General features: G+C 40.8%; 1 protein-coding gene across 2 annotated transcripts in view; it reads right to left on the bottom strand.

Annotated features, from left to right (window-relative positions):
- The window catches only part of tex10 (testis expressed 10), an 85,416-nt gene that overhangs the window by 42,274 nt on the left and 22,560 nt on the right, over nucleotides 1-20,582 (bottom strand). For both annotated transcript variants that reach the window (XM_060900180.1, XM_060900181.1), the window contains exons 9-11: nucleotides 16,722-16,891; nucleotides 15,372-15,549; nucleotides 232-320 (exon numbers count right to left, since the gene is read on the bottom strand). In XM_060900180.1, the coding sequence (XP_060756163.1) occupies nucleotides 232-320; nucleotides 15,372-15,549; nucleotides 16,722-16,891 (437 nt within the window). The remainder of the gene's footprint in view (nucleotides 1-231; nucleotides 321-15,371; nucleotides 15,550-16,721; nucleotides 16,892-20,582) is intronic.

Below are 20,582 nucleotides of genomic sequence, written 5' to 3' on the forward strand. Positions count from 1 at the left end.
GTCTTGAATAAGGTTCGTTAATGTGTGTTTTATTGTTATATTTACTCTATATATTGCCCTCTGTTCCCCTTTAAAGAAGAGGAAAGAACTTGATACGTGAGACTATAAGAATAGAAATGATGAACTGAAGTGAGCAGAGTATGCATGTGGACTCGATTTACTTTTTGTCACTGTAACGTTACCCAAAAAGCTCATTGCAATTTATATTCAAGTGTGTGTGTGTGTGTGTACCTGTCAGTGTTGAGAAAAGGAAACTGAAGTAATCCATGTCCCGCACTGGCACATCCTGCGAACTGCTGGACCAGCCACTTAAAGGAGACCTGCACAAGACCACACACACACACACACACATTACTGCGCAGTGGTCCAGCACTGATCTGCTCTCCCGTTACAATGTGCCCCACTGTGCTTGTGTGTGCACTGAAAATGTCAATCTAAAAATACCAGACACCTGAGATTCCCCCATTTCCTCTAAGAACACATTTAAAAAGTGGCCAGTGTTAATATACGAACGTTCACACATGGCTGCGGAGAACACGATCTGATGCACAGAACCCCTATCCTTACTTTACCTCCGCTGGTTCAACTAAGCACACGGGTGGATTTTCGTCGCTGGATTTTCCTCCAGAACCTTCTTGAACTAGACGCCATCCAAATCGGGCCGGTAATCAGTCCTCGAGTCTCCGAACGCATTTTAACATCGAACAGTGAGAATCAATTACTGTGTTTTGACTTGAGAAGGGTGTTTTAAGTGATTTTCCCCCCTCCCAATCGCATTTAATTGAATAAAGCCTGTGATAGTATTATTATTATTCACTAGTATTTTATTAATCGGTAGTTCTTCGGTAACAGAATTACATTCACAGCAAAATGTAACTTTTTTTTTGTTGCAGTACTCAAAATAATGGTATTAAATAAAAAAAAAATTCATACTGTAATGTGGTACCTTTTGACCCTAAAAAAAGCATCCATGTTTAAAGCTAGATGGCCTTTCGATTTCATAAAAATGGTGAAATTTAGTTCCCTCTGAAATTTGGCCATTGTGATATATATTTATTTCTGTAATATCTCACAAACTATCAGGCCATTCTGTGGCTGCGAAGTTATTTAATTTAAGAGGATTCCCGAGCAAATAACGTGCCTGAAAAATCGCTCGCTTTGCGCAGTCAAGCAGACAGAGAAAGTCCGGTGTGCGCATGCGCAGGTACCACCTTCTTCTTCTTCTTTTGGGTTTTACGGCAGCCGGCATCCACAGTGTTGTATTACTGCCATCTACAGGTTTACCTTGACCATGCACTGACCGTTCCATCATTCTGTCGCTAAACGAACAGCTGATCACACCGAGGTGCTCGCTGACCGCCGATATTTATTAGTTTGGTCCTGCGTTTCCTTTCCTTCGCATATAACATAACGTCTTTTCTTCTCACTTTCCGTTACTGTAGTCGGTCTTTCACGTTTCGTTTGCGTCCTCCGTTTTCCTCTGCTGTTTCAAATTTGTATCCCACAATGCCTTGCGTGAACGGGGAAAGCCCACCACGTGATGCATGACGTAGCATATTGAATTGGGTCATGGTGAAGCAGGAAAAAATAGCGGAGAATTTAGGGCCACGTGGCCTTAAATGCATTAATTGTTCTATTAAATAAAAACTAATAAAATTGGAAGTCTGTGATTCGAATTCTGTAGCTTTCGGTCCACTAAACAAAATAATTGGGTGTCGAGGAAAATTCTTTTTGTGACCTAAACTTAAAATCTGAAAGGCAGTCTACCTTTAAATTATATTGTGTATATCCACCTTTTAAACAGAGCAGATAGCAAGGAATCTGCCCGGGCAAATTCCCGGAACAGTCTGAAAATGCATCTTTACATAATGATGATTCCCGTGCCCTATTGTTCATGTACCTGAAATCAGTGCAATTGTAGTATATTGAATTGGGTCATGATGAAGCAGGAAAAAATAGCAGAGAATTTAGGGCCACGTGGTCCTAAATTCATTAATTATTCTATTTAAAAAAAAAAAAAACGAATAAAATTGGAAGTCTGGGATTCGAATCCAGTAGCTTTCAGTCCACTAAGAAAAATAAAATAATAATAATAATAATAATAATAATAATAATAATAATAATAATTGGGTGTCGGGGAAAATTCTTTTTATGACCTACACTTGAAAATTCTGAAAGGCGGTATAGCTTTAACTCTGAATGCAAAATCTTTTATGAGGAAAGAAAAGTCAGTAACGGAATTACATCAGAAAAAAAACGAACTTTCATTTTGTAAAATTCAAACCAAGATTTCTCTGACGTGACATTGCTATAACTGGGCTGATGATTTTTAAATATGGTTTTCAGTACATTTTGCCTTGGAGCCCATACTTTAGCAACATCACTGAGCCGACAAGTTAAGGCAATATAAAGAATTTCATAATTTTGTCCTCTCTGCTGAAGAATTGCCCTGATATACAGTGTTAATTCATAACAGCATTATCAAGTTATTATACATACCTTTAACTTCTTATTGTTATTAGGTCACGTGAATTGAACAAGTTTAATCCAAAAAACAAAAAATATAAATTAAATAAATGTCTACTTGGACCTAATGTGGTCTGTTGGTGGAAAGTTGGCTCTGATAAACAGCTAACTGGACATGTTTGAATAATGAGCCTAATATTTATATGGTCATGAAATAAATCTATACTGAGGGGCCTGCGAAATTTATTTTACAGTTAAACACTGGCTTTTGCATTGGATATGCTTTTACATGGCTATGCATTTTGCAGCTGCAGTATTTGGTTAAAAAAAAAAAAAAAGAGGGTAAAGTAGTCATTTGTCATTCATATATATATATATATATATATATACACACACATACATATATATACACACATACATATATATACACACATACATATATATACACACATACATTATATATATATATATATATATATATATATATATATATATATATATATATATATATATATATATATATATGAGTGATTCCACGCTTATGGTTACTGAAATGGGGACATGAACTTATTCACCTAAAACCATTTCTTTTTTTACCATCAGGTCACAAAACATATAATCTTTAATGAATGATATGTTAAAAGATAACTTTAATTTTCTGAGATGTAATAAAAACATATTTATATGCCAAAGTCAAGCCTATGAGTTCCAAAATGATGTCTGTTCCATTACTTCTGTTACGATTGTCCATCTCGCGTCTGTTACAAATTAATTACAATCTAGCTATATACCATGTTAATCTTATTGAAAGAATGTGTATGTTTATTCTACTACACATGTTTATTAATTATATTTGCTAAAACATCACCTTCCTATGTTTCAAAAAGTAATTCTACATTGTTAAAATTGAGAATATATATGTCCACAACACTTCTGTTACATTCTGACTTTGGCATATAAATATGTTTTTATTACATCTCAGAAAATTAAAGTTATCTTTTAACATATCATTCATTAAAGATTACATGTTTTGTGACCTGATGGTAAAAAAAGAAATGGTTTTAGGTGAATTTTTAAAAATAAGTTCATGTCCCCATTTCAGTACCCATAAGCGTGGAATCACTCATATATATAAATAAATTTTTTGTTAATTGTTCTTACCATACTGGCTTCTACAATCTATTTCCTTTCAATTGCAACTGTAAATAAACTGAATAAATAAAACACAGCCTTAAAAAAAAAAAGAATCCTTATTTTCTTTAACATGTTAAGAAGTTAAAAAAAAAAAAACTCAACGGAAACGCTGACGTGCATTTTAAAACAACTTAAAAAGACCCAAACTGCCACTTTACTGGATCGCTGAGATAATTAGAGAACCGTTTCAGAGTCATGCTTTTCTAGAAAAAGGGAAGAAATTTGAGTGAGGCTGCTCATGCCTCTGTGTGTGTGTGTGTGTGTGTGTGTGTCCATACGAGTGTGTGCTGCGCATTCAAGGACAATATGCTCACTGTTTCTGCTAACCGCACTATTTTAGATTGGGCAGTGGAGGAGAGTGGGATGAAGAAATGATTTCAATTTGCATGTGGAACCAGTTCATGTGATGTGTTCAAATATCTCAACCATCAATCATGGGGTGCGCGCGCACACACACACACACCAGGTTTCTGTCCTGTTCAAATGAAGCTATTACAGCACTCTGTGCTTCATTTATTTACTGTATTTGTCATATATTAATGAATCTCATTAATGCATACATTTATTTTTTTTTTTAAATGGAGGATCTATAGACGAGGAAAAAAAAAACCCAACAAATTTTAGAAGCTACAAATAATTTCTTTTCTCCAAAGACTATGGAGAATCTCAATGATGCTCAATGGCTTTCTTTGTTCACCTTCACACTGTTCATCTGGACGCAATTCTCTTGTTGTGAAATAACTGAATCTTGCTGTTACGGCTGCATGATCCATATAAACCAAACGCATCGAACGTCCACTGGAAAAAGCTGACGTGTTTAATTATTCAGCAGGAAACGTGACGTCTGCGTACAGGCCTGGGTGCTGCTGTAATCGGATTTCTATGTTGTGTGCATTTTATAATGAAATGAACTTCCATCAGTTCACAAGCATATGGACTGTACACGGGTCACATAGAGATCCATTTACACGCTGGTTTTACATCCGGGCTTTTCTAATAACTCATCTGGGCCTGGAATTAAATTAACCTCTAAGGTACATGGTGTAGGACGTCCCCAGTGAAGTACAGGTGTGTGTATGATCTATATTCTCTTGTACAATTTTTTTTACATGAAAATATACTGTATTATGCTACACCGGTGTAAATTAAAACACCACCACAAATGATTTCTAGTTGTCACACTTTGTAAGGAAGGAAACAAGAGTCATCAGGAGATGACATATCCCTCCGGCCCCTATGTGAAACCCCACTCCAAATTTTCCTAAGCTGAATTGGTTGCCATGGAAATACAGAAAATCATAGAAATCCCAAAATGTCAAAAGGCACAACTCTTAACATAACTGTCAGGTTTCATGAAAAAGAAAAAAAAAAAAATCCTAATAATTTTTGAGTTATGCTCCGGGAATTAAATGTTTAGACAGACAGACAGCTATAGCCCCTGCATTATATGTTGGGGGGGATTGGAGAAAAAAAAATGGCTTGAACATTAGGAAGAAAAAAAAAAAACCTCCAATTTTTTTCCGTACAGTTTTGTCCACATATGTCGGTCAAACAATATTCTGAAAGCTTTCCGGGTGTTGAAATGTTAATGTATTGTTTGAGATAAAATGGAATAAAATTTTCACTAGATTTTAATTTAAAGTCCATGTACTGCACCTTAATTTTTTATTACGAATAAAGTAGTCTATGGAAGACTCGGATTAAGATTGGAATGCTTAAAACAAACAAACAAACAAACAAACAAACAAAGGATTCTTAATAATTTTGAAATTTATACAATCATTGAATCCATAGCATTGGAGTCTTTGAAAACCCAGATAGTTGTATTATTTATTGAATTAATTAATTTAAGTAGCTTTATTTCAGTGTTTCAACAAGTCACATTTTTCCAAAATAAAAACCAGCCATAAATATTCCAAAATCATCCCTTTTTCGGATATTCAAAAACGATTGTGCTTGAATTTAAGCAGTTTGCAATCAATCAATCAATCAATCAATCAATCAATCAATCAATCAATCAATCAATCAATCCACAACACTAGTTAAGCATCTGCGATTTCCAGGGATAGACAAAGGAAGTCAATCCTGGAATGAGAGACTGAACTGGATGGATATCGGTTCACTGCTTTCCAAACCCGGCTGCATTTGCTTTTCACAGAGTAGCCCAGATTGGAATTTGGGAAAACCGAGTGGGGGGGGGAACCAAAACCTATTTGAATATAGAAACTTCTTTTTTTTTTTAAGTGTGAAATTTAAAATGTGAATTTCTAAAGAATGAACATTTCAAGGAGGTTAATTCAAAAACAAATACATACAGATGTGTGAACGTATTTCTATGCCATGAATTCAGTGATGTTTAAATTTCATTGTTGAAAATACAAAACTTTTAACGTTCAAATCTTTGTCAAAATCTTTTTGCTCCCACAATATTCCGATCTCACACTCTGTGTTCCCAGGATAATCTTCACGTCCACTGCAACCCTGATCAGGTTGAACTAATGATTTTCTAATGTTAAAAGTATTATTAATACTACTACTACTATTATTACTACTACTACTACTACTACTAATAATAATAATAATAAAAATGGTAATGATGAGTAATTTGTTATAAACCCGCCATATATTATCTTTTTAATTTAGTGAATTTAATCTGAATTCAAACTTTTCTCGAGTTCAAACTTAGTGATTTCAAACCCTCACAAAAAGCAGTTCAACTTCTTTACCTGATATTAGATAATTTACATATGTTCACTCAAAATACCGAACAAAATTAGCCTTTTCTTTACTAATACATGATGAAGGCCAGCACAGAGAACTCTTTTACCACATCAAGCCTTGTTTACCGAACACGACTAAACTTCTGCATGTGCTCCACGTACAGACCTAAGCAGTTATTTCACGAAACAAAGGATCCTAGATCATTATCAACAAGCCACTACGCAAACCATTTTATCAAATTATTCTCTCAGGCAAGCTTACGTCGGTCTCCATTACGAAAAGTCAACTTTTTTTTACCAAAAACTGGAGCAAGCTCTTAATGCAGAACACAGGATCAGATGTTAGATGACGACAATTAACACTTAAGATAAGAGCAAGCTTGCGTTATGACTTGAAATGTTGTAACAATTATTTAGTTAAGTAAAGCAAGCGATGTGTGAACAGGATACGGAGATGCATTTCAGATTCTTCGGAGGATTTCGCAAACGTGTGCTTAATTTTAACTGACTGACTCGAGTCAGATTTGGTTCTTCAAACAGTTGTCTGGATCAGAATTTTAGAATAGAATAGAATGCCTTTATTGTCACTATACACATGTACAACGAGATTAAAGCTTCTCCAATAACAGTGCAAACAGCGTGTAGAGAGGGAGAGAGAGAGGAAGAGGGGAAAAAAAACCTAACCTGGAGCCACTTTTCTTTTTGTTCTTTGTAGAAAACTTGTTTGAAATTACATCTGAACAATTCTGAGTGGATTTTCAAATAAAAAGACAATGACAAAAATACTGTACATCTCGACCATGAATTGAAAAATAAACACACACTGAACATGGAGAGAATAAAGCTACTAAATTTCTTTTTATAATGTTGGTCGTTGGTTACAGAAAGACTGCGTCCATAAAAAAAAATACATTTTATTTATTTTAAATCTTCAGAAAATCGAATAAAAAGGCATAAACTTTTTCAAATTGAGCTTCAAGTTCATTTTAATAGAGAATTATAGAAACACTCCTACGAAGTCTTAGGCGCTTAACTCACATGAACGTTACAACTTAAGCCTGCTACCACTATATCGACAGACAAGTGTTGTATTGCTGTATTTTGCTGGCATGGTTTTGGGTCGACTCGTCCCGAGAGCAAAGCGTCGCTGCAAATCCTTACGAAGTCGTTCTGACTGATCAGCTTTGCCCCGTGATGAAACAGTTCTCTCCCGATGAGAGCGGGCTCTTCAACGATGACCCCGCCCCATCCACAGGGGTCAGTGAATAGTTTGAGGAGCATGAAAATGATGTAAAAATCACATGCCATGGCTTTTACAGTCACCAGACAGCAAAAGAATTGAAGACTTCTGGGAGATTTTGGACTGCTGTGTGTTAGACTCAGTGATCAAAGCGTCAAGTTAGAGAATACCGTTTGGAAGAATGGTGCTCATAGTTGCAGTACAGTTTCACAGACTTGTGGTTTAGGATGTGGTCAGGGGTTTGAATGACCCACGGCATGCAGTGATTGCCAAATATAAAGGGACGATGCAAAGTGTATAAACGGTGCAATACTGCCCCCTACTGCTTATACAGAATGGCAACCAGTAGCCATTACCTCTTGTTCCTTTATTCCTGTTTATGCTCCATCCTCATCCTGGTGAGCAAACAGCCCTGAGGAACTGAAGTGTAGAACACACACACACACACACACACACACACACACACACACACACACACACACACACACTCTCTCTCTCTCTCTCTCTGTGTGTGTTCGCAGACAGAGCTCCCATTAGAATTGTAAGAAAATACACAAATAAAAGAGTGGCTTTAGGCTAGTGTCTAAAAACCACAGTGGGGCCACAGCCCCTCTCTCTCTCTCTCTCTCTCTCTCTCTCTCACACACACAGCATAGGGATGACTTCAGAATATGCCGTCAATCATTCACTACTCGGGTCCCACAATTCAACACGGACCCCCCCCGCAAAAAAATTGCAGCCATTCCTCAGAGAATATGAAAACTTCAAGGAATGTAAATCCGTGTTTTGCAACAAGCCCCATGTCCAAGTACGGTGCCGGTCTCAAATAATAAAATCTACACTAACAGGAATACATTGCACCTGGATGCTGGATGACTTCTGGTTTAACTGGAGGCTTTGTTCCGACCAAGCAGAGCCAATGACAAATGGGCACAGGCTGATCAGGCATTAAGAAGGAAATTAAACTGCCCTTAATCGTGCTCTGGCTGCTTAAATTGGTTGATTCTATTACGGGTGTAAACTTCTCGACTGCTGTCTCTGCTTAGCTGCCATGAACATTCTGAAGTCAAGCTGTCACACCTGTCTGGGGGTGTGGGGTTCGAGTCAAGAGTCAATGAACACACACCCACACCCACACCTTTGCATCTGTTCTCAAAATCGCATGTTCCTGCACATGGTGTTGATCGGAGATATTATAAAGTGTTTGTATCTGAGCAGCAGATTACATAAGAGAGCACTTTTCAGATTAAACAAGAAAACAGAATGAAGGCTGCTGGGTTTTGGTGCAAAATGAAGAAGCGAGTGTGACCGTCAAAGTGTCCAGAAGAACTGTGGCTGGTTCTGGAAGACGCTCAGTAAAACCTACAGCTCGTTTCCTTTTTAAACTGCACTCATTGTACCAGAGACGACTATTTATTTATTTAAAGCAAAGGGTCGTCTCACACCAAATATCGGCTTTGTTTCATTTATTACGGCTTATAGTGGTTTTTGTTTAATGTTGAAACATTTAATTTCTTTTATTTTAAGCCATTTTTGGTCTCCAGCGTTTCTTTACATGCGCCTAAGACTTTTGCACACTACTGTACAAGTAGAATTCTTTAATCTGATTGGTCAGAAGGTGTTGATTCATTGACTAACAGTAGCTCTGACTGTAATTCAAGTCACAGGGTTATATTAACACACTCATCCTCATTCGTTGTTGTTTCTCCAGTATTGGAGCAACTCGTTCAGAAGGACTTGGACAGAGAACGCTCCACATAAACAAATAACACAATTAAAAACATACTATTTACAGCTTTTAGTGAGGGGATATTTATTACAAATTTACGGAAGGAGTTTCTCGTGTCAGCACTGGACAAAATTCAGGACCGAAAAAAAGTTTATGCATTCCAGCTTCTTAGTAAGATGAGAAGCTGTATTTTTTCCTCTTAACACAGAGAGAGAGAGAGAGAGAGAGAGAGAGAGAGAGGGGGGGGGGGGGAATAGGCGCTGGTGATGGAATGACTTCATAGTTGCTATAACATAAGTGATAACAGGGACTACCTTGTTTCACAGATGTTCTGCAACATTAAAAGAAAACAATATACGGTTTAAAAAGTACGACGTCATTCTGTAGTAAATTTAAAAAAAAACGGTAGTGTTTACAAAATGCTGTGGTATAAGAGGAAAAAACACTTCAGGATGCACCGTTATAGGAAAATAACCTACTTCACGGTGGTAAATCGGCTTCATGTCAGGCTGCATCACACAACCTTGTAACTGATTATTTTCCTATTACAGCACACCCCCATTGTTTTATCCTTGAAATAACACTTTAGTAGTAAAAGAAATTTAGAACATTGCGCCAAAAAGACATTTTATTTCTGCCGGTCAGATTGACCAACACAGTACATTGGAAAAGTCCAAGGAGCTCAGTGCAGATCTGAGAAAGAGGATTGCAGATTTATGCAATTTAGGAATGTCTCTTGGAGCCATCTTTAAGACTGCAGATACCAAGATCATCAGTTCAAACGACTGTACGTAAGCAGAAGTTATTACAGTGCAAAAAATTACATCTTAGCAAGTTAGAATATCTTCAAAATCGTTGAAACGATCTAGCATTTCCGATTAGAAGAATACAAGACACCAACTCTGAGATTATTAAAACTACTCCTAGACTGTAACCAACTTATTCCAAGAAAAATTGGTCAAGTCAAATTATCTGTCCATGCAACAAGATAATTTCACCAGTATTAAGTAATTTTCTCCTGCGTATGAGGTGTAGTTGCTTTGCCAAGGTCTGGAAAAAGACCCAAACTCTCACCCTCAGCTGAGAGGAAAATTGGTTGGATGGTCAAGAACAACCCAGAAACCACCAAGGTAGAGGCCTGCTGTGAACTGGAAGTTGTTGGAACACTGGTGTCACTGTTTACAGTCAAGCAAACTTTATATTACCATGGACCTTGAGGCCGCTGTCCAAGAAAGTAGCCCCTGCTCTAAAATCAACACCTTCAAGCTCAAGAAAGTTTTCAGCTGACCACATGGACAAAGAAAAAAAACTTTCCTCCAGCAGGTTTTATGTTCAGATGAGACAAAGATTGGAGTTGTTTGGCCACAAGGACCAGGAGTACAGAAGAACACTGTACCAACTATTAAGCGTGGTGGTGGCGGCATCATGCTCTGGGTCTACTTTGCACAAAGTGGACTGAATAATGAAGATGGAAGACTACCTCAGAATTCTTCAGCATAACCTCAAACCATCAGAAAGCTGGACACAACTGGGTGTTCCAACAGGACAATGACCCCAAACAGAGCTGTTGAGTTATGAAGCAGGCCATCATTAAAGCTTAAAACAAGTCTTCAGCTCAATCCTATGGAAAATATATGGATTGTGCTTAAAAGTCAAGTCCATGCCAAGAAAAACAAAATTTAACTGAACACTACCAATTCTGCCAAGAAGAGTCATCAAATATCCAACCATAATTCTGCCAGAAGCTTGTTGATGGCTACCAAAAGCGTCTGGTCAAGGTGAAACTTGCTAAGGAACATTTAACCAAACTTTAGATGTGCTGTATATATAATTTTAACCCTGCGTTGATGTCAGAAAACCCAAAATAAATTAAAACCGGGCGGCACGGTGGTGTAGTAGTTAGCGCTGTCGCCTCACAGCAAGAAGGTCCGGGTTCGAGCCCCGTGGCCGGCGAGGGCCTTTCTGTGCGGAGTTTGCATGTTCTCCCCGTGTCCGCGTGGGTTTCCTCCGGGTGCTCCGGTTTCCCCCACAGTCCAAAGACATGCAGGTTAGGTTAACTGGTGACTCTAAATTGACCGTAGGTGTGAATGTGAGTGTGAATGGTTGTCTGTGTCTATGTGTCAGCCCTGTGATGACCTGGCGACTTGTCCAGGGTGTACCCCGCCTTTCGCCCGTAGTCAGCTGGGATAGGCTCCAGCTTGCCTGTGACCCTGTAGAACAGGATAAAGCGGCTACAGATAATGAGATGAGATGAAATTAAAACCTGTGCCACAAATTCTTGTTGTTTTTTTTTCAATGAAAGATTTTGTACAACCATTGAAATCAAGTGGAAAACTTTCACCAATTTCAAGTTTCAAATGATGGAACACCGAAATGATTAGTGTCCCCAGTTTGAGATATTCAGATTCAGTTAAGAAAGCTGGTTGTTCTAAATTTGATCATGAATAAAAAAAAGCAACTCCTAAAAGAACAAGAACAAATTCGGAAGCACAACTCTAATAAACATGCACACAGAGCTATAAAATGTTTCTCCCGGAGTTTTACTAACGCACGTTGGATAAAGAAACAGTAAACAAAATGTCAATTTAAAAAAAAAAAAAAAAAAAAAGGGACTGATAGATGGAAATGGATTTCCTGAATAAATAACACAAAACACAATGTCTGTGCTAAGCGTTGCTGATAAAAGGCCACTCAGCTATTAGCCAAGTCAGCTTTGTCTGTGTATAATGCAAAATGTGGTCATTAACAGAAATAAAAAGAGAAATAAATTCAAGCACAAGTCAGAACAGGAACGCTCAACTAGGTAATGATCTACAAGATGGCAAGCTGATGGTGCAGTGAAAAAGCTGGATAGAGTAAAAGACGTACCGTAAAAGGACTAAAGCCCTGCTGCATCACTCCCTTTAGTTATTAAAAAAGCGAGGGCGAAACCCCACTTGCGCTACTATCAGCGGGAAATTGAATGGCACTGTGGGTGGGGAAGTCTCATCTCGTTATCTCTAGCCGCTTTATCCTGTTCTACAGGGTCGCAGGCAAGCTGGAGCCTATCCCAGCTGACTACGGGCGAAAGGCGGGGTACACCCTGGACAAGTCGCCAGGTCATCACAGGGCTGACACATAGACACAGACAACCATTCACACTCACATTCACACCTACGGTCAATTTAGAGTCACCAGTTAACCTAACCTGCATGTCTTTGGACTGTGGGGGAAACCGGAGCACCCGGAGGAAACCCACGCGGACACGGGGAGAACATGCAAACTCTGCACAGAAAGGCTCTCGCCGACCACGGGGCTCGAACCCGGACCTTCTTAGGCCCAATCCCAATTCTAATTTCTACCCCTCCGCCTTCCCCTCCGCCTTCCCCTTGGCCCTTCCCCTTGAAACTGAGCTACAAGGGATAGGGCTTGAAATTCAACCCTTACGTATTGGGATAGCCCTTCAACGATCGCATACGTCATCGCGTACCTCCGTCAGCGTTTACGTTAGCAAAACGCGACCAAATGCGTCATTGGCTGCGACCAGCCGCTACAGTCAGAGCCAGAGATCTCTGCTGGCAGGGTGTGATTTGTTAACTAACACCACTGAATGGGATATCTTTGGCGCTTCGTGCACCACATCCGACAGAATGAGGTGTCAGAACACTCATGTAAACAATAAAAGCGAGAATAACAGAACAAAACGTACGCAGTCAAGCAACCGAAAACAATACTCACTCCCAAAGCTTTTTAGCAGCAGCTTGGATTTCAGAAATCGCTGCTCATTCTCAGCTCGAAAGCGAATCAAGCGGCGTGTTTCCTCTGGATAACAACTTAAAACACGTAAATAATGGAGAAAATACATTTATGACAATCTTTCGCCGCGGGAACCGCCATCTTTCTGAAATCCGCATGAAATCTCGCTGAAATCCGCATGGCATTGTGGGAAATCACTCAAACCCCTTCGTTCGGAGTCAGCTCCAGGAAAAGCTCCGTTTGGAGGGGTACAGAAGCCCTCCCCCTTCCCCTCCGCGTTAACTGGGATTGGGATACCCCTACCCCTTCACGTGAACGCGCAAAATGGAGGGGAAGGGCCAAGGGGTTGGTCCAAGGGGTGAAATGGGATTCGGCCTTGCTGTGAGGCGACAGCGCTAACCACTACACCACCATGCCGTCGGGTGGGGAAGTGTTAAAGAAAATATCTTGCAAATAAACAAATTGAGCTAAAAGTCAGTCTTCATATCTGTCCTTTATAAAAAAAAAAAGCTGCATGTTGAATTTGCTCTTAACGATATAACCACTAAAGTGATGAAAATAGACGGGACTATTTTTTGTCAAGGACACCGCCATAACTCCACCGTGTGTGACGTTATTTTCCGTGAGTGGAGCAGAGGTGTACAAGTGCACGCTATACTAGTGTCAGCAGGGCGAAGTATTCTGTCAGGGATGGTTGGAGACGGATGTCAGTGCAGAAGATCTTTATTATAAAGAAAAGCGCAAAACAGGCAAACGGTAAAACAGGCAAAAGGCACAAACAGAATATCGTAGACAGAAGCAGGGTCAAAAACGAGGACGAGGAAACCGGAATCAGGAAAATCAGTCAGGAAACAAGGCTCAGTAATGCATCACAACAACGCAATACTTCGGAAAGCAGGTCTGCGTTCGGAGTCCTTATTTAGGCGCGCTGATTGCGTCTTAATCCGGTGCAGGTGTGAGTCATTCGCTGTCCAGAATGTGCTGAAGAGTCTTTCTGTTGTGACAACTTGACTGTAGTATAATATTATGGTCTAGCGTGACGTCTCGGTCCGTTTGTTTTAATTTCTCCACAAAAATTATTTGCAATGCAGTATTAGAAAAGGAATCAAAATAAAGTAGTGGCTAGTTTATTATTTTTTTAAAAACACACCTTGCTTATCTTCCATCCGTTTGATGCGTGACATGGTATGCTGTCGTGCGGAATCCTACGTCACGCAGTGCCATTCTCGTTTTCGTCTCCTAATACACATCCATGTGTCTGGCTAATCCAGTACAGCCGTGCCCGGGGAAATGGCCCAACGGACTGATGTTACAACGTTAACACGTTTTTAAAGCTAAAGTCCGGTCAGTTTTTTTTGTCTAGAACATCTTGTGTTAAAGTGCATATCACGGGTAAATTCAGGAGCAAGATCAGTGTAATTCTCCTATTTTATATTAAACTTTGGTCAAATATCTGTCACATTTTGCGCAATTTTTTTTACCTTGCGCAATACCAGAAAAATTCAGTTGAAATCAAGCCATTTGAGGCGAATTGGTCCGCCTCTGAAAAAACTTGGCATTTGGATTTCCCGGCAAACATTGATTTTCGTGACGTCGCGTGCGGGACGCCTCCTTCTGAATCCTACGTCAGCGCTGGTTTGTTTATGAGAAAACGACCTGGTGGTTTTCTGCAAATTTCTTCAACGTTATCACGTAATTATTAAAATGGTTAACAGATGTATCGTAGGAGGGTGTAGCAACACCAATCTTGATGGGATTAGTACTCATCGTTTTCCAAAAGACCGGACAATAAGGGAGAAATGGGAGCGCTTGGTCTACACAGGCTGTGCACTGAAACCGTGCAAAGCTCTCTCAGCCTGCTGGCGCTTCCGCAGGTGACGTCACGAATCTGGCTCCAGACTCCCTTGGGATTTTTCCAGACGTGTTTTGTTATTTTATTTTTTTCTGCTGTAGACAGATGGCCTTGTGCAAAATTACCCTTCTGGACAAGTGTGTAAAGGGACATACTTTCACATAAAAAAAAAACGAAATTGGTCCAGAATATGCACTTTAAAGTATAACGATGACATTTCGCAACCCCGTAATTTCAAAATTTCCTGGTTAATCACTTTAACCAAAGAGGCGTCCTCAAAGAACCAGAATAAAAACACAACACCACATCGTGCATCATAAGACAGTGTAACAATAAAGAGCACTGGATATTTATGTAAACAGGAATCTGGTTAGGATCTGTGCAGCACTGTTTCGACTCGAGGGATTCTGTTTGAGTGTCGAGTTTGCGTTGTACCTGAAGTGTATCGTGCGGATGAGTGTAGCAGCCAGACTTGCAGAAACCCTGCCTGTGTTACACACTTGACTGAGGCAAGCCAGAAGATCAGCAGGAAACGCTGGCAGGTAGAACAGGATCTGAACCAAGCGCTGTTGCTGTTCCACCGGCAATAACACGATACAGCCCTCCTGAGGATCTACACACACACACACGAAACCACACACCATGCAGAATTCACTGTTACCAGTTCAAAAGTTTGTGTATACAAGAAAAGAGAAAGAGCTCCCCCACCTGACACACTACTCAAAAACTGTTACTCTGTAGTAAGCGAATGTGTGTATGTGTGAGCGCAAAATGGGGAGAGTGTGTGTTCTTCCCCTGTAACTGATCACAGATAGACATTATTAGCTGCTGACGCACTCTGCTGATGTCACCGGAGCCACCACGCACAATGGCAGCGCTGTGTTCTGGAAACATGAAACTACAGAGGACTTATCACACACACACCTCACTTGCACTCTTACGCACAATTTCAAAGAGCTACAGAGACTGTGGTGTTTTGCTTTGATTATTTCCCATTTACAATATCCTATTTGTTCTGTACATGTGCCGTGCATGAGACAGGAACATAATTGTGTAACAGACATTTTGCATAATTTATAAATCATCAATTACTTTTTCCCATATCGATGTATCTGATTTTACTTCGTCACACTCCTGATGAAGTCCAGCACTTAGGGTCGGTTCCCCCATAATAATAATAACAACTCATAACTCACGGGACGCTTTAAAAGAAACACCTGTGCATCTATCTGTTCATCCAGGCATCACGTGACAGCAGCATAATGCACAAAATGATGCAGATATAGTGTTGAGTCCTGTTCTTGGCGGACAGGAGTGGAAGCTTTGATGCGTTACGTATTTGGAGAAGCTTTTCCGCTCACCAAGGTTGTACAGAGTAGTTAACGGAGTTACTGTATCCTGTGTGTCAGTCGCAACCAGTCTGGTCAGATCTGCTGCATGGTTTTTGCACCATTCTACGTAAAAACTATGACCAAGGTGACCATTGCGTGTGAAAACCTCAGGAAGGCAGCAGGTTCGCGTTTCGCCATTCTGATGCTGGATGTGAGCATTGACTGAAGCTCTACACCTGCATGATTTTGCGCACGGCACTGCTGCCACATGATTGGCTGATTAGATAAATGCATACTTGAGTAGATGCGCAGGTGTTCCTATTAAAAAGTGGTCGTTACGTGTATATTGTTGAATTAGAAATAGCTCACTTTACGATTGTGATGTTATTTTGAAGTTGAGTGAGTGACTGAGCGTGTATAAGACAGTGTACAGTATGTGTGTATGTGTGCTCACCATAAAGGCTGTCCGCATGTGTCTGCAGGCTGTGCAGCAGGTCTTTGTTGCCCCACGCTGCAGCTGACTGCACCGTCTGCAGGATCTGGGCAGACAGTTGAGGATTACGACCACCCAACTGTGCCAACTGCAGTGGCAAAGACGCCAACCACCGTGTCAAAATCCTGCTCCTGAGGGAGAGAGACCGAGAACAAGCAGGTTAAAAAAAAGAAAAAAAAAAACCTAGACAGAGACTGTGACTAAAGTCACAGTAATTTGTGCTAGCTGACCTTTGTCAATTGAAGGTCATTTTAGGGAACAAAATAAAAAAAAAAAAAAGATTAAAAACAAGATCAACTGTGAGCTACTGCTCACTTATGTATCCCCCCGCTCTCGCTTAAATCAGAATGCAAGCAATCGAAGGAACAGGACACTTATTATGAACGTTAACTTCAACAAATAATGAACCCTGAAACAAGTAAGTAAAGAGCAGTGTCTCTCCCCAGGGATTTCAAATAGCATCCTGGTACACTGCCATTTGGAAATAGCATTTTGCTTCTTGAAATAGCGCCAAAATCCACCCTATAGACCCCTTTCACTGACGTCACCCGAAACCGGAAGTAAACAGACCCTGCGCCATTTTGGAAGACCAACAAACTCGTTATTAGGGGGAAATAACGGCAGCGGTATGTGAACCCACGAGAATAAAGTGGAGTGGCAAATGACTTAAACAAACAAATCTGAGCTGTTTTATTTATGATTTATTGGCCCAACAGTAGACTTGAAAGAAACCTGTGTGAGACTTGGCAAAAAACTGTGGATAAGTCTGTGCATGATCTGCGGACACTTTGAGGTAAGCAAACGCAAGAAATTCAGATTTAAAACATGCTAAATTGGCCCCAAGTTGATAACTGGATGAGGAGCAAGCCTCCCAGACTTCTACAATTTAATAATAATAATAATAATAATAATTATAATAATAATAATTTAGGATGGTTTGGGGCTTGCTCGCTGCTGCCAGGTTGGTTGTTGAGTAGCCTGACTGTTTTTTTTTCTTGCGTGTGGTATCATTGTTGACGCGAGGTTGTTTTTTGAACATGCCAATGCGGACACGATTTCCCCTGATGAGTTATGACTTCAGACGCGATGCGTGTGTGGAGGTGCGGAGTCCGCGTGATATGTGCGCAAGATAGGCTTCTCATGTGTTTGGAGATCCGTGCTCTGAGACAAGCGCAAGCACACACACCCCCAAGGGAAAAAAAGGGACCCCCCGAAAATATCGGCATAGTTCGAACACTGAGTGTAGGCACTGGGTGTAAACAACAAATAGTTTACAATGTCTGGGTAGCAAACAGATGGCAGAATTGGTGTCCGGTCCTCCTTATGTTTCCATTCTCCCTTGCTGCGAGTCTTATCATATGGGTCAAACCCATCAATCACAGCCAGTTTCTCCACATACCGTGCCCTTTCTGCAACTGGTAATGTACTCACATAACCCGAATTATCATCCATCGTGTCACTTTACTCTCGCTCGTACTTTGTTTTATATTGTGAGTGCATGTACTTGGTCTTCCAATATGGCGCCTAACAAAATCTCGCGGTGCGGTGACGTCATGTGAAAGGGGTCTATATGTTTCGTAAATACATTCAGTCGGTAAACAGGAAGTTGATGTGCAACAGACCTGAAAACGGTATACATGTTATAGAACCCCAAGCTGAAGCTCGATACCGAATATCAAGCAGTTGTGATTTGTAGTTGCTGAGAAAAGTGTTAGGAAAATTTTGTAAATCCACGCTATATGTTTCTGTGGCAGCGGGGGGCATGGCCGAGCGTCAGTCTGTGAATGGAGGGCAGAGTCGGGGAAGGTGAGTGGTCGTATCGCTACACCAGTTGTCAATTAACATGTGTTTGTGTGTCTCCTCCAGTGACCGTGCCCTATAAAAGGAGAGTGAGAAGGGGAGGTTGGCGCCGAGGGCTTGATAGTAGCCTGTGTGTGTGTGTATGTGAGAGAGTGTTTGAGTTGTGTGCTGAAAGGCACCAAAGATAATAATTAAGACGCAAACAACCGCCTGCCGTGCTTCTGTGCTCCACCCACATCAGGGTCTCTCTACAGTGGTGCCAAAATCCGGGAGAGTGCAGAAGGGAACAGCCCCATGGAGTCCTCTCCGTTCAAGGACCTGATCCATGGCCTCGCCACAGCCCAGCAGAACCAGCACCAAGCGTTGTTCTTGCTCCTTTCAGAGGGCGACCAGCGCTTGGTGCTGGTTCTGCTGGGCTGTGGCGAGGCCATGGATCAGGTCCTTGAACGGAGAGGACTCCATGGGGCTGTTCCCTTCTGCACTCTCCTGGGTTTCGGCACCACTGTCAAGAGACCCTGATGTGGGTGGAGCACAGAAGCATGGCAGGCGGTTGTTTGCACCTTTCTTTGTTGTTGCTTTTCAGTACACAACTCAAACTCTCTCTCATGCACACAGGCTACTATCAAGCCCTCGGCACCGACCTCCCCTTCTCACTCTCCTTTTATAGGGCACGGTCACTGGAGGAGACACACAAACACACGTTAATTGACAACAGGTGTAGCGATACGACCACTCACTTTCCCTGACTCCGCCCTCCATTCACAGACTGACGCTCGGCCACGCCCCCCGCTGCCACAGTTTCGTAAATACATTCAGTTGGTAAACAGGAAGTCGATGTGCGACAGACCTGAAAACAGTATACACGGTATAGAACCCCAAGCTGAAGTTTGGTACAAAGTACCCAGTGGCTATTATTTGTGGTTGTTGAGCAAAAGGGTGTTGTTTCGGACGGACGGAGGGGAGATACAGATGGAGGTAAACGAGTATACCTCCCTTCTTTGGCGCAGGGGTATAAAAATCATGAAACTTGACAGAGTTATAAGTGATTGAAAAAAAGCCCATTTTTCATGGATCATTCTGGTTTGGTGATCCGGATCACCACCAAAAGTCATAGCAACTTAATTCAGCCCAGAGATGTTCTTCATGTAGCATCCTAAAGAAACATGTTACGGTAATAATAATAATAAATCATCATCATCATCATAATAAAAGTAGAAAGATCCTGAGAGTAACAATTTGCGCCAGCAGTGCTAGCGCAAATTAATAACATATTCCTGCTGTTGTACATTTTCATTGTGCTGTCTAAACAACGCAGTTACAACTCGGTAAAACGAAGCGATTATGCAGCCTGATAATAATTGCAATTCTTTTTTTTTTTTTGAAATTTCATCAAATCAAATCGTCGCAAATTTGTATCGCAATTTATCTTCCCACGACATATCGTTACATACCCATCTTAGAAACAGAGATCCTTAAATCACATGGTGTCAACATTTTAAATATTTCAATGTTAGATTTTTTTGTAATATCTGTAAGAACACCACATTTATTAATTTATTCAAGCGATTTCTGATATTTTCATTTGACTTTTCTTAATCCAAGTAAAAAAAGGTCAAAAGGCGTCCACCCTACTCATCTCATCTCATTATCTCTAGCTGCTTTATCCTGTCCTACAGGGTCGCAGGCAAGCTGGAGCCTATCCCAGCTGACTACGGGCGAAAGGCGGGGTACACCCTGGACAAGTCGCCAGGTCATCACAGGGCTGACACATAGACACAGACAACCATTCACACTCACATTCACACCTACGGTCAATTTAGAGTCACCAGTTAACCTAACCTGCATGTCTTTGGACTGTGGGGGAAACCGGAGCACCCAGAGGAAACCCACGCGGACACGGGGAGAACATGCAAACTCCACACAGAAAGGCCCTCGCCGGCCACGGGGCTTGAACCCGGACCTTCTTGCTGTGAGGCGACAGTGCTAACCACTACGCCACCGTGCCGCCCTCCACCCTACTCA

This window comes from Neoarius graeffei, chromosome 19, assembly GCF_027579695.1.
Source record: "Neoarius graeffei isolate fNeoGra1 chromosome 19, fNeoGra1.pri, whole genome shotgun sequence".
Classification (NCBI taxonomy): domain Eukaryota; kingdom Metazoa; phylum Chordata; class Actinopteri; order Siluriformes; family Ariidae; genus Neoarius; species Neoarius graeffei.